The 14545-nt window shown below is 39.1% G+C and overlaps 1 protein-coding gene across 4 annotated transcripts; it reads left to right on the top strand.

The window, feature by feature from the left end:
- The first annotated feature begins 847 nt into the window (after positions 1 to 847).
- cyp1b1 (cytochrome P450, family 1, subfamily B, polypeptide 1) lies at positions 848 to 10644 on the top strand. 4 transcript variants are annotated; one of them, XM_079686053.1, is made up of 4 exons: positions 872 to 962; positions 4025 to 4198; positions 5286 to 6293; positions 7245 to 10644. In XM_079686053.1, the coding sequence occupies exons 3-4, from the start codon at positions 5296 to 5298 to the stop codon at positions 7846 to 7848; spliced, it is 1602 nt and encodes a 533-aa protein (XP_079542179.1). In that variant the 5' UTR covers positions 872 to 962; positions 4025 to 4198; positions 5286 to 5295; the 3' UTR covers positions 7849 to 10644. The 4 variants fall into 4 exon arrangements, with proteins under 4 accessions (XP_079542181.1, XP_079542179.1, XP_079542180.1 ...); XM_079686054.1 differs by having other exon boundaries at positions 923 to 966; XM_079686055.1 differs by lacking the exon at positions 4025 to 4198 and having other exon boundaries at positions 848 to 962.
- The last annotated feature ends 3901 nt before the right edge of the window (positions 10645 to 14545 follow it).

Genomic DNA, 14545 nt, shown 5'->3' with positions numbered 1-14545 from the left:
CAGAAAATATAGATCATGAAAAAAAAAGCGTTTGTGTTTTGTATAACACATTTGCAAAAGATTTAATGTGAAAATAAGGTCTTATTTTAAGTGAAAACATTGCATAAATCCGACAATAAATTATATGTAAACAAATCAAATTCTAAAACCTACACTATTTGGACAGGAATGAAACTGAAACATTTGGCTAAAAAAACCCCATTTTTAAGAAAACGGCCTTTCCAGAAAAAACCCATTATGTACATTATTGCAATAATTCATAGCCAAATTGGGTACAACTATGAAGTGATATCTCCAGGAAACTCTCCCAGTAGATTACTTACATTGAGACGTATGTGTATCACAAGTCTTCTCAATTTGTATGTTTAGATATATATGTAAATCAGGCATTAACTAACGCTAACTTTGGGTGTATTTTGGATATTGTCATTCAAAATATCCTAAACTTTAAAATTATACCAATGCATGAAAATAATTTTGCTTTCAGTATCTTGCGGGTGAGTGTGTTTTCACCTCAGGCACAGTGTGTGTTCTCTTTAACAAAACTGAGTTAAACCAAAGACTTGCTGAGGAACAAAGGTCGTGTGACCATGGGATGTTCAAGCTGAGATGAATAATGACCCAATGACCACACACACACACACAAACACACACACACACACACACACACACACACACACACACACACACACACACACACACACACACACACACACACACACACACACACACACACACACACACACACACACACACACACACACACACACACACACACACACACACACACACACACACACACACACACACACACACACCATGTATACATCACTTCCAGCTATTGGTCTAATAGCTGGATCCTGGGATCAGTGGTTCATTCAGTAGCTGTTCTCCAGCCTCATGGGAATACAGCTCTCAGGTTCATCCAGAGGAGGACCCCCAGGTCAGTGAGGACCCCAAAGGTCAGTGAGTCTGCGAGCCGTTATATATTTACATTCTGATTTATGATTTTAATAAGCTAAAACTTCATTATTATAGTGTCATTCCCTTGCAGTTACATGAAGAAAATATGTAATCAGATTGCTGTTACTATTTAAAACATTGGGAATTACTAGCAGGATTACAGTGTACTAAAAACCCTAGAAAGAGCATCTAGTGTTTGTTGTAAAGGATCAGATGTTGTCTCTTCTCTGTCAGCTGTACTGTTCTGTTGGCTAATACTTTAAGAGTGAATCTATACGCCTACTGCCTAAATCTGCTTTATGGTTTTCACTTTCTTTGCTTCATTTGTTCTTTCTTAATTCAGCAGGTAATCCTGTATGTTCATACAATAGTGTGTGTGAGCTTAACTGGGTGTATTAAAAATAAAACGGAGCATTTTCTGTCTGCCCAGATTTTATTTCTGCTTTTTTAAACTGTAGTATGTGCTCATGTGTTTCAGTGTTGGTGTATAGGCTGCTGCCTGAATATGCTGAATGAAAGCCAGCGTTACTATAAATAAAATATCAGAGCAGAGGACACTTTTCTGAAGCTAAATATCTTGATTTCTTCTTTTTAAGGTCACATTGTTCTGGTGTCTTACATTATACACTTTAAACATCTTATTTAAATGTGTTTTCTCTTATAGTTATCAGAATCAGAATCAGAATACCTTTTTTCGTCCTAGAGGGGAAATTTACATTTGTCAACGAAGAGAAGACAACTTAATGTTAACTAAGAAGCATGCAAGATAATAAATAAAAAAGGATGTACACAATTGACAAAATAAACATCCTGTAACAGTTCTGAAGATGTAGCAGCCAGGTATATATAGCAGAGTTATTAACGGCATAGCCTATATATATATGTTTTAAAAGAATCCACGTTATGAACAGCTCCATTGCTGCAGTGTGTTCAGACAGAGTGTGCAGCTGCAGCTCAGAGAGGCTGAGGGTCAGAGCAGATCTCCGGGACTCTGTGAGCCGCTGTCCGCGGTGCTGAACCTGGAGCCCCGAATCACATCCAGACCTGAGGGAAGCCAGAGCAGGGGGGAGCCAGAGCAGGGGGGAGCCAGGGACCCGGGAGGGAATCCAAGACAAACAGGGGAAAGCAGAGAAACGCTAATGCACGGGTTCTTAAATGACGACACAGCTCTGAACCCTGATACAGCAGAGAGAGGAGAGGACTTTATTCATTAATTCTTTCTTTTTTTGGGACGCTTTTTTATTATTATTTTTCATAATTCAATTAATGCAATGTTAATAACCTACACCGAAAGAACGAGAAAACGAAGTTAGTTGGAGAGGGATAGCAGAAAGCAAAGCTTATAAAAAAGAAAACAGCCCTCCTGTGAGTAAGCAAAGTATATCGTTTCGTTTTTGATCCAAGACCTCAATTATTATAGCGAAATAACAAAAAACCGTTATAATAATACCGATTAAAAATAAACAATAAAATCACGTTTCATTGTAATACATTAACGATGCCACGTGGGGCCGAAACAATTGCAGAAAATTAGAGAAAGAGAAAAAAAACGTCATACAAATACAGATCAAAATACAATTTATTGTAACCATCATTATTTTTGTATATTAACCAAAAAGCTTGTAATTTAGTTTTTAGATCTACAAATGTATGGATGGTTGAGCTATGCAAGTCCATTTTTTTTAAAGCAACGTAAAACAGTGTTTTACTGAATGACAATTGATTAATTGAGATGTGTTTGATGTTTACAATATATTAATTACCGGGGAATGAATGAGTGAGCACGCGGGGTTCGCCTCCTCCTGGTGGCACGATGGGAAAGCGCACCCTCAATTATTCATTCAATATTAACACTATCAGCAAATTGCTTAATATGAGAGAAAGAGTGATGCGGGTTACTGTTTTCTGTCATTTTAACGAAGATTAGTCCTTTATTTATCCAGGCTATATTTGTCGTCACACATTTGGAGCAACACAATAGATCAGAGGCACAATGTGGCTTGTGTGTATATGAAATGTAAAAATGCGAAAACGTGTATAGAAAGATAATATGTAACTACTTTTTAATTGGCTATCTTGAATGAGGCGAAATTGCGCTGCGTAAAAACGTCAGACTTGCGTCAAACCGAAGTAATAAGTGGATGTTTATGTTGGTTGGAGGTGTATCATTTATTTGAAACAGTTTGAACTCCTCTGACTTGTGTCGGTGCGATGCGCCTCGGGCTGCGGCGCACCTTCCCCCTGACTGCAGCTCTCTGCAGAATCACAGCACGGCACTCTGCATTTTGAGATAACGCTTTATAAATCATATCAGCAACCATCATTGTTAATATACATGTCTGTGTACAAAGTATTATAACTAATATACTGCACATGTGATGTATACCACCAATACAAAGGACCTTTAACTGTTCATAGTTCCAGTCCACAAATTGGACATTCTTACTTTATTATAATAAATATGATAATAATTGTATGACAACAATATATAAAAGTATATTATACATGTCTGTTTAAAAGGTGTTACATTGTTATTCCCTTAAACAACAACAACAACAACAGCAATAAGAAGAATATTTGTGTATAATAATAATAATAATAATATAATGATATACATTATAACAACAACAAAAAGATCAATTACAACACAGAAATATGAATATAGGCTATGTGTGTTTTAAAATTCTTAAAACAAATAAATGATGTCATAAGTGATGCACCACAACCACCAATAATTACAATCCCTTCCAAAAACAACCACAACAATAATAATACTAAAAATAATATGGAATAATAATAATATTGCTATTTAATCGCTTGAATATGTCAATATACAATAATAATATGCAGTGAATCCCTTCAGTTAACTTTCTAGCCTACTTTAAACAATGATGTTCACAGTCAGACAAAAAAGGGACGAGGGAGGGGGACGGAGAGAGAGAGAAACCAAGAGAAAACAGAATATGTGAAACTGACACAGAGATGCACTTCCTCCTAAAGTGTGAAACATTCAACGAAATAAGGAACATTTACTGTAACAAGTTGAACTCTGTAATCCCAGATTTCAACGAGGTTGATGACCTCTCAAGACTGAAAATACTCGAAGAAGAAGAAGAAGAAGAAGAAGAAGAAGAAGAAGAAGAAGAAGAAGAAGAAGAAGAAGAAGAAGAAGAAATGGACCTTTATTAATCCCCCGAGGGGGAAATTCAGTTTCCACTCAGCGTTTTTTATACAGGTGCACAGTACACACAGTACACACTTGTTACATCATGCACATAACAAATACACACACAGTTATGCACATGCAGTTGAGAGGTCAGAGCAGAGGCAGCCAGTCTAGCCGGCGCCAGTGAGCATTCGGTGCCTTGCTCAAGGGCACTTCGACAGACAAGGCACATCTTGCTGCCCAATATGTATACACATGCCACAACCTGAGGGACAGTGAACACACACACACACACACACACACACACACACACACACACACACACACACACACACACACACACACACACACACACACACACACACACACACACACACACACACACACGTGTATTGAAGTGTAATTGTATCACTGTATATATTTATATATATATATATATATATATATATATATATATATATATATATGTATATATGACAATAATATGTAAACATTTAAAATGTTTGTTAATGTTGTTAATTATTTTATATTTTGATGCTTTGAAAACATTGTTTAATTTAACTTTCATGCCAATAAAGCCCCTTTGAATTGAATTGAGAGAGAGGGAGAGAGAGAGGGAGAGAGAGGGAGAGAGACAGAGAGAGAGGGAGAGAGAGAGAGAGAGGAAGAGAGGGAGAGAGGGAGAGAGAGAGGAAGAGAGAGAGAGAGAGAGAGAGAGAGAGAGAGAGAGAGAGAGAGAGAGAGAGAGAGAGAGGTGGGTGGGTGGAGGAGGAGGTGATGGGAGGAGGTTGGGGTGACACCCTTTGCAACAAACCTGCCCACAGTAACAAAGCACGGAGGGGCCGTGATGCTGCGCTGTTAGCGGATAAATGACTTCACTGTGCGGCAGGGCTTCACAGCATGGGCAGGCTGCGGACACACACTCTCCCACACACCGTGGATGTGCTGCAGACTCAGTCTGTGCTTTGGATTTTTTTCAGTATAATTAGAAAATATTCCAAGGTTGAAAACATCCGATTGTGTTCGATGAACCAAGGATATAAGCAGGTATTTCGTCACCTCCTGATTCAGAAGAATGTCATATTTGTTTACATATAAATTGGCCCATCCTATTTCGATTGTTAAATAAATGTGCTTTTATCATATTGTCCTGCAGGATCCCAAAAATGGATTTTACTTTGGAGGAGATTAACCCGGCGAATGCACGAGCCCTGCTGGTGGGGTGTGTAACCCTGCTGTTCTCCCTCCACCTGTGGCGCTGGCTCCGGCAGAGCTCGGCCCCTGCCCCCCCCGGCCCTTTCGCCTGGCCGGTCATCGGGAACGCTCCGCAGCTCGGCAAAGCTCCGCACCTGTACTTTGCGCGCATGGCGGAGAAATACGGCAACGTGTTCCAGATCAAACTGGGCTCTCGCGCGGTGGTGGTGCTGAACGGGGACTCTATCAGGCAGGCGCTCGTGAAGCAGGGACTCGACTTTGCTGGAAGACCGGACTTCACCTCCTTCCAGTACATCTCCAACGGGGACAGCCTGGCGTTCGGCACCATCACGGACTGGTGGAAGGTGCACCGCAGGGTGGCTCAGTCCACCGTGCGCATGTTCTCCACGGGGAACCCAGACACCAAAAGGACTTTTGAGCACCACGTCCTGTGTGAGTTCAAAGTTCTGCTGCAGCTGTTTGTGAAGAAGACACAGGAGCTGCAGTACTTCCAGACCCTGAACAACCTGGTGGTGTGCACGGCCAACATCATGAGCGCGGTGTGCTTCGGGAAGAGGTACTCTCACGATGACGAGGAGTTCCAGCAGGTGGTGGGCAGGAACGACCAGTTCACCCAGACCGTGGGGGCTGGCAGCATCGTGGACGTGATGCCCTGGCTGCAGTATTTCCCCAACCCCATCAAAACCATGTTTGATAACTTCAAGGAGCTCAACCTGGAGTTTAACAGGTTCATCGGAGACAAAGTAATCGAGCACCGGAAAACCATCCAGCCGAGCACCATCAGGGACATGACGGATGCCTTTATTGTGGCGATGGAGCAGATAAGAGAAAAATCAAGGGTCTTATCCTGCGGGAAGGACTATGTGCCCTCCACTCTGGGGGATATTTTTGGAGCGAGTCAAGACACTTTGTCAACGGCACTGCAGTGGATCATCCTCATTCTGGTCAAGTAAGCACTCTTTATCATCATAGGCTATAGATAATTTTAAGGTTGTGAACTTTTAGGTGTTTTTAGGTGACATTCTCCTTGGTTACTAAATGTCAATTAAATGTCAATTAATTAAAGAGTGCTAGCAATGATGTGTTTTTGTCGGCAACACCGAAATGTAGCATCACCTTCATCACAACATTTTTTTTTGTAGAAAGTAGATCTTTGGCAAACATACATTTATGACACTTGCACATATTGTTCAGATGTATAACTTTCATAAATAAACATTACCTTTATGATTGTTTTAGCATATGTGCAATCGGCCAATAAATGCAAGCAATAAACGCAACAAAAAAAAACATGGTCACATGACCTAAATGTCTCGACCACAACACTTAAGTCTGTTTGTTTGCGTGTGTATGTGTCAATGAGCCACTAGTTGGCATTGTGATAGACACTTAAAAGCTTCGAAATTCACAAGTGGGGTATATCCTATATTTTATATCCAACTAAACGTTAATTTGCCTCTGGCCCACACATTGCTCACCTGGTGTATGGCACTGTTGCTTCAGTTCTGCTGCAGCTGAACTGAGTTTGTTTCAGACCCAGGGACAACTTTGGCATATGTCATTTCCTTGGTCCCTTACCAAACATAGTTCTATAAATGGTTTAAGTTAAGCATCCAACCAAAACAAAAGATTTTGGGATGAGGGGACCAAAAATGCAAAATGTCTACTTCATTCTCTAGTCCTTTCTGTCTACCCTTTTCCAAAAAGAAAAAAACATCATTTAAGTTAAGCGTACAACCAAAACCCATTAAAAAAACAAAGATACCAAGACGAGCGATCAAAAAGTGCTAATTTGCTAACCCATTCCCTGGTTTTCGGACTCAGTCCTGCAGCCCTTTATGAGTGAACCCTCTATAACTGTGGATGTCACATTAAACACAGCTCTCCCCTGTGACTGCAGGTACCCTGAGATGCAGGTGCGTCTGCGGCAGGAAGTGGACCGGGTGGTGGACCGCAGCCGGCTGCCCTCCATCGAGGACCAGCCCCAGCTGCCCTACGTCATGGCCTTCATCTACGAGGTGATGCGCTTCACCAGCTTCGTGCCGCTCACCATCCCCCACTCCACCACCACGGACACCTCCATCATGGGCTACACCATACCAAAGAACACCGTGGTCTTCATCAACCAGTGGTCCATCAACCACGACCCAGAGCTGTGGTCCAACCCGGAGACCTTTGAACCCCAGCGCTTCCTGAAGGATGGGGTCCTGAATAAGGACCTGACCAGCAGCGTGCTCATCTTTTCGCTGGGGAAGAGGCGGTGCATCGGAGAGGAGCTGTCCAAGCTGCAGCTCTTCCTCTTCACGGTGCTGATCTCCCACCAGTGCCACATTACCGTGGACCCCGCCCGGCCCGTCAAACTGGACTACGACTACGGGCTGACTCTGAAGCCCCACGCCTTCTTCATAGCTGTGACTCTGAGAGAAGATATTACTCTGCTGGAGGCCGCCACCAGGCATGAACCCACGGGCAAGGCTTATTCAGACTCCGAAAAAAATAAATAAAAATTGGTAACACCATGACACATGTCTATTAGGCATCGAGTTAAAATGTCTTGTAATCTGCTCATAGCATCAGAATCATAATACCTTATTTATATGGGGCAAACAGGGATTTGCAACAGTTGCTCCATTTTTGAATAGAAAAAAAAAAAAGATTTATACAAACAAGAGACTTTAAAGTAAAAACTTGAGAATAAAATGTAGTAAAAAATATTTATAAAAATATAAGAAGTTTAAAGGTGGGGTAGGTCATTTTGAGAAACCGGCTCGAGATACACTTTTTGTTATATTCCATGGAGTGCTCTTAACATCCCGATAGCAATGAATATCTTAAGTGCTTTGACAAAAATCCATAAACATTTTTATCTGTGGAAGCCGTAGTACTGTAAAAAGCACGACCAATCATTTGAGCCGGCCCGGCTAACTGGATGGCCTACCTGCCTGTCAGCCTTCCATCTGTTCACAAACTTATCTCGTTCCCTCATTGGTCATGTGCGCGTTCGTATGTGTTGGAGGAGGGGCTCTGGGAGGAGGGGCTCTGTAAGGAAGTGGCAGATTCTTTCCGACTGTGTATTTTCAAATTCAAGCGCACTGGAGCTGGTTCCTCCAAAATGACCTACCCCACCTTTAAGTAAAAATGAGCGAGTAACAGATCAAAATACAAAATACAAATAAAGATGTATTAGTGCAAATTCTAACACGATAAAGCATTTCATGAATGACAAGGAAGACATACGATTACACAGTGCTATAAGCAGATCATAACGCATAATGAATATGTTTCCAATGCCTTATAGACATAGGTGTCATAGAAAGTGTTACCAAATAAATACAAATGTAAAACATATGAAGGCTGAAACACAAAAGACTTATGAACCATAGCTCATGTTTCTGAAACCATAAGCTGAAATCTCAGGCTTTATTCTTATCACTGACTCATCTAAAGTATTATTGTGCCAGGGGGGATTCTGACGTGGCATTGGTGTGCAAGGACACAAGGACAGAAGTGTGTACGCCACAAGCAGCCATTTACAATCTGCGTTAGCACTTAGCAATTAGCATCTCTGTTTGATTCGGAGGTGGAGGACTACACTCAGCTGGAGATCAGCCTTAAAGACCTCAGACCTGTCATCACCGTGGTAACAGGAGACATCAGCTGCTCCGACACACGCTCTGTGACTTTAGTGTGAAAGGATTGAAAGGTAGAAACCATCATGGTGTTGTCATGCGTTTTTGCTTTCGTATTAAAAGCAAATGTGCACCTCATGTAAATTTGGCCGACACCTTAAAGTTCTTCCTCTTTCAAACTCGCTCTGATTTGAAGGTAAACCATAGACACTGGAGATTTTTAGCTGACACATCATATACTACCTAAGATGAATGAGTCCTTTAACTTAAAAACAGTACTAACACAGTTTTTCATATGCAGTTTTAAAGCTTATAATAGTTACTCAGGAATAACGCCTTTGAATTGTCAATACTATTTGAATGATGAGAGTGATCTGATATATTCTGCTGTAGATGCAAAGTATACAAAGATTAATATTAGCAGTGTTATTATGTATTTTTTCTCTTCTATTTTTGTTACTCACAAAGGTTTTCGTTTAAATTATGTAGAACGCTGCTGTATGGAAAACCCCCGTCATTTATTCTCCATGCATAAGATGCCAGTAACCTTCATGTAAATCAGGGGTGTCAAACTCAATTTCATTACGGGCCACATTCACATTATGGTTGCACTAAAAGGGCCGGTTGTAACTTTAAGAGATATAAAAATACCTAAATAAATATTTAATATATATAAAATAATGTATTGTATTACATTATTTCCTCTGCATTGGATTATTATCGGATAGGGTAATAACTTTATAATTAACTCGGTCTGAAAGCAGAAGTCTAGGGCAAATAATTGCAAGTCTCTTCAGAGAGAATGTCACAAAATGATTTTAAAATAAAAGCAAAATCAAAAACAAAATGACATTTTGAAAATAAAAGTAACATTTTGAAAAAAAAGTCAATTCTGAGAAAAGGGCATATTCTGAGAAAAAAGGCATATTTAGAAGAAAAAAAGTCTAATTTGAGATGCATTGTGGGACATGTATTTTGTGGGCAACGTGCTTCTGTAAATCGCCATGTAACCGTGTAACAAACATATTATATTCTTTTCAAGCTCTAGTGGGGCCACATAAAATGAAGTCGCGGGCCGGATTTGGCCCCCGGGCCTTGAGTTTGACACCCCTGATGTAAATCAATCCTCCTGCTGTATAAATGACAGTTGTGGCTAATTATTATTATCATTATTATTATCCTTTATTTGCTGTTCAGCATGATAGACTAATGCACTGACTGTAAACGGGGGACACAAGCATTGTTTTTGGAAAAATGTCTTTTATTTTTGAAATAGCTGATGGAATTAAGCAAGTGTTAAAGTCCTGATTGTTGTACGCCTTAAAATAATAAAATAATATAAGAAATCACCGATAAATCATAACAAATCTATTGATGGCCATTTCACTTGCTTACCTCTAGAAGTACAAGAATTATATTTGTGAATTGACAAATGGAATAGTTTAGTGAGTGAAATCAGAAAGCATTTGTTCCCTTTTCTCACATGGTCAAATGTTAACTTAATCAAGCCGGTTTAACAGGAACTAGCCTGGGTGAGGACTGTTGAAATTATATTTTGTACAATTAAATAACAACCTTTTTGACAATTGATTCATGTTAAAGTAATTTTTCATATAAAAATGTCAGGAAATACTGTTTCAAGCCTCTTTAAAATAAAGATTTGCTCTATTATTGAAGTGAATATCTTTGGGTTTACACCTTGGACTTGAAGAACAGGGATGGAGATTTTTCCTAATTTTAAATACCAAACAATTAATTGATAATGGAAATAATTGTCAGTTGTTGCCCATAATTAACAAACAGTACCTTGTCATACACTGCAGGAGAAGATAACATGTTGGTGAAAAAAACTGTTATTTTGTCACCAAATAATGGATACAAATATCCATTTGCTTTAAGGGGCGCTATAATGCTAATTTCTTGGTTCAGGCATCTATTTAGTGTTTCTACTGGGACATGTCTCCATGCTTTAATGTTCAAAAAGCTATTTATTTTTCTCACACTGCCTGTGCTGCAGCACCTCTTTTCACCCTCTCTCTGAAACCAGAGTTTTCGGACTGTTGTGAGCTGAGAGATGTTCCAATACGTCCAATATGTTGTGCTAGCTAATAAAGGTGCAGGTGTTACGTAGTGATGTCACTATGAGACAGCAGTAAACAAAGTGTCCAATGGAGGTGTTTCAGGCTTTACTTTGTGCCTTTCAGACCATTTACATGCACACAAACCTATACACCACCAACAGGAGAGGGAAAACCCCAAAAAGCATGATGGGGCCTAAAGTCAATCCATTCCTAACAGGGTTAGAATTATGACAACCGCAACAAGATATTTAATACTGCTTACAGTAGCAATTGATACAAATACATAATGTTACTTGCTTGAAGTTATTCTCAATTAAATTGTTCAGCCACATAATAAAAAACACTTTTTGTAGTTTCCGGATTTTGTTTTTTGTCAACAGGCTAAGGGTGTAATTGACGCATTCCAACTATTTCCATTTCAACTATGTTCAAAAATATTTGACAGCAATTAGCCTGCTAGTCAACATTAGTCAGTCAGTGCTACAGTTCACTGTAAACTTGTAACGTAAAAAATGCAACGGCGTCCTGGCATGTTGAATGGTCAGGTGGAAACAAAAGGGAAGTGTTTAGGAGATCCTTTTCCCCGCACAGCGTTTTATCTCGCCCTGCCAGAACATCCTGTACTCGATCAGAGAGCGGCTTGCAGCCAGACAACTTTTCAGAGTGCGTGATAAATTCAGATAAACAACAGTAGATGATTAGATCTCTCCATGCTCCACTTCTCAAAATTGAACGTGAAAACTAAGCAGTGCCAACAAAGTCGTGTGGCAGCGTGCCAAGAATAATTTCTATGAATCGGAAGCAAAAACCTTTTTTTGCTGAGTTAAGGAGTCGACAGATCATCAAACACAAACGAGCTGACAAAGAGTAATACCCCTGAATCTGTGGCAGATTGACTCCAGTTATAACAGACATTTGCATCACAGGAAGCTGCAGCAAAAGGACAAAAACACAAATATGATATTCTCCAAAATTATGGAAATATAATGGGGTACGTGCTGACATGAAACCCTGCTGAGGAAGATGAAATATCACATGGAATGGCCCTAAGACGCATCCTGTGTCACAACAGTTTACACCTGTCAAGACTGCATTTACCAGATTAAGGTGAATCTCTCTATAAACTCGTATCCTGCATCGCCGCCGATAAAACGTGCGGATCATTCCGCCGTCAACTAAGAGTTGAGTCAATATCGCTATAAAGTAACTTTGGTGTCCCAATCAGAATCACTCATTCATCATGAAAATGTAGCAGAATAATGAAACTCTGAGGCCTTATCATAAAAGGCCAAACATTTACACACACATCAGTACAATGATAAGTCTCTTGAAATGTGTTTCCTTCATTTTATACCTTTTTTTTTCATTGGATGTACGTGATTTTGGCATGTCCCACCCACACACTGCTCTGCTAACTACAGTGTGTGTAATAAGTGATTAAATGATACTACATCTTTTAAATAATGATATGATTGTATTGTCCACAACGAGTTATTTGATACGAGTCATTTTGATCATGTATATTCTATTTTCATAATAATATTGAGCATTTATCATGTGTCCCTGACATTGCTGCCCACCCTGTCATTAAGGGGTAACTGCCCCTATAAAAAAACATCTGATGTTTTCAGTGACATTAGTACTACCACCATTTTGTCTTTCCTCAATGGAGGCTCAGACATTGGCTAGTTGCAGAGTAAGTATTTAAACTTATATTTCGTAATTGTAATCATATTATGTGTTTAGTTGGATGTTGTCGAGCTTAACATGTGCACTCTGTCATAGTGAAATGTCAATTAATATAAAAACCTTTCAGAAATTCGAAATATATTTGTTAAACAGTACAGTCACCTTGCTAACTGAATCATGTTGCTAACTGAAGGTCCACCATGTGCTCATTAATTGCTAATATTAGCGACAAATGTCCACCCTGTCAGCAAGCCTTCCATGACAGGGTGGACATGGTAAAAATAGTTAGCCATAATTTCATTATTATCCAAATACTTTTTCCATTAACTGAATATATATTGTTGAGAAATTGACTAAATAGCTTTCTGAAAATGTACATTTATAATACTATGTAATTACAATGTATTTACTCTGAATTTGTCCCAGACAGGGTGGATACATTTTGCTGTTTGCATGTACATTGTCTGCCTGCAATTAATTTATAAAAAGTGTGAGAGCTTGACCAACATCCATTTCTAACAGCATAACATATACTTAATACAATGAATATGAAGTTCAATGGAAAGTCTCAGCTTTCTTTTTTGGAAATGGGGAAGTCTGAAATGCACCGTATGGTGATATTGAATCAGTTGTGTAACTTTGCATAGCTGAGCTTAAGATTATGAATAGAGGGTTATATGGAGATCTGAATGATGTTTACAAGATTGTGCAGATGTTTCAGAGAGGTCACTGGCTGATAGCAGCTCAGGAATGAAGACACCACAATCAGTACTATCAGCTCCATCCTGAGCAGGGTCAGCACAGGTGAGTTTCGGTCAAGATCAGAGCAGAAAATTGAGACATGAACAGATAACGTTACATTACCTTCCTCCATGTGACATACATATGTCGTTTTTCACGTAAAATCATTGCATGCTCTCTCAAATAATGACAACTATTTATTTGTTTAAAGTTATCCATGCAATTGCTTAAAATTGCATTATTTTCACGAACAAAATCCATGGATTTATCAAGAAAATATTATATAACCACATAATCCATAATAACATTAAAAGTTCAAAAGGAGCCAAGATCAACCAACTACAGCCTGAACCCTGCTTTGACATATGCATAAGTGATAATCTAATTTAGTTACTGTTATTCTACGATCTAAAAGTTTATTATTCCGCCGGTATTTTGGCCCTCTTCTCCTCCGCCATTGAACATCGCAGAAACTCCGTTCAAACATCAAAACGTTCAGCTCGGTCGGGAATCGATGGCAATTACTTTTCTCATTCATAACTTTCATAATTCCAGAGATACATCCCATAATACATCCCATTTTTAACATTGAAGTTAATGGAGAAAATCTTCAGACTTCAACAAATCTTCATGCAATTCAACTGCTAACTGTTCATTCATACTTTCACTCAGACACCTCATTCCAACTTTAAAATGTTACTCATCTTTCTGACATTATTCGTGTAAAACAACTTTTAAATCTGATTCTTACGTTTAGAGATATTAAACATTGTTCAGACCTTGTTTTAGAGGTTTTCTTCACATTTTAACATTAACTAGAGTGTGTGATGTCACAGCTAGAGTGGAGGACAGCATGAAATTCGCATTCATCTTTTTTTTTAAACTCCCATAATTCCCAAACCCTACATTCCTGAGACATAATTTATCATGACAAACGTAGGAAAACATCTCGTAGCTTGAAAAATGACAAATAATTAAGCAAAAAATAATTAAACAAATTATTTTTGAGGTCATGAAGTGACAAAAAAGTTCAACATTAAACCCCATTGTAATTTCAGGCA

The sequence above is a fragment of the Notothenia rossii genome, assembly GCF_949606895.1.
Source record: "Notothenia rossii genome assembly, chromosome: 6".
NCBI lineage: Eukaryota > Metazoa > Chordata > Actinopteri > Perciformes > Nototheniidae > Notothenia > Notothenia rossii.
Note: the sequence above shows the minus strand (reverse complement) of the source record. Positions and strands in the feature narration are given on the sequence as shown.

What these genes read in the sequence shown, in the direction of transcription:
- cyp1b1 (XM_079686055.1), top strand. Translation starts at nt 5,296, where the DNA reads ATGGATTTTACTTTGGAGGAGATTAACCCGGCGAATGCACGAGCCCTG. An exon ending in ATCATCCTCATTCTGGTCAA is followed by an intron (nt 6,294 to 7,244) that starts GTAAGCACTCTT and finishes CTGTGACTGCAG; the next exon opens with GTACCCTGAGATGCAGGTGC.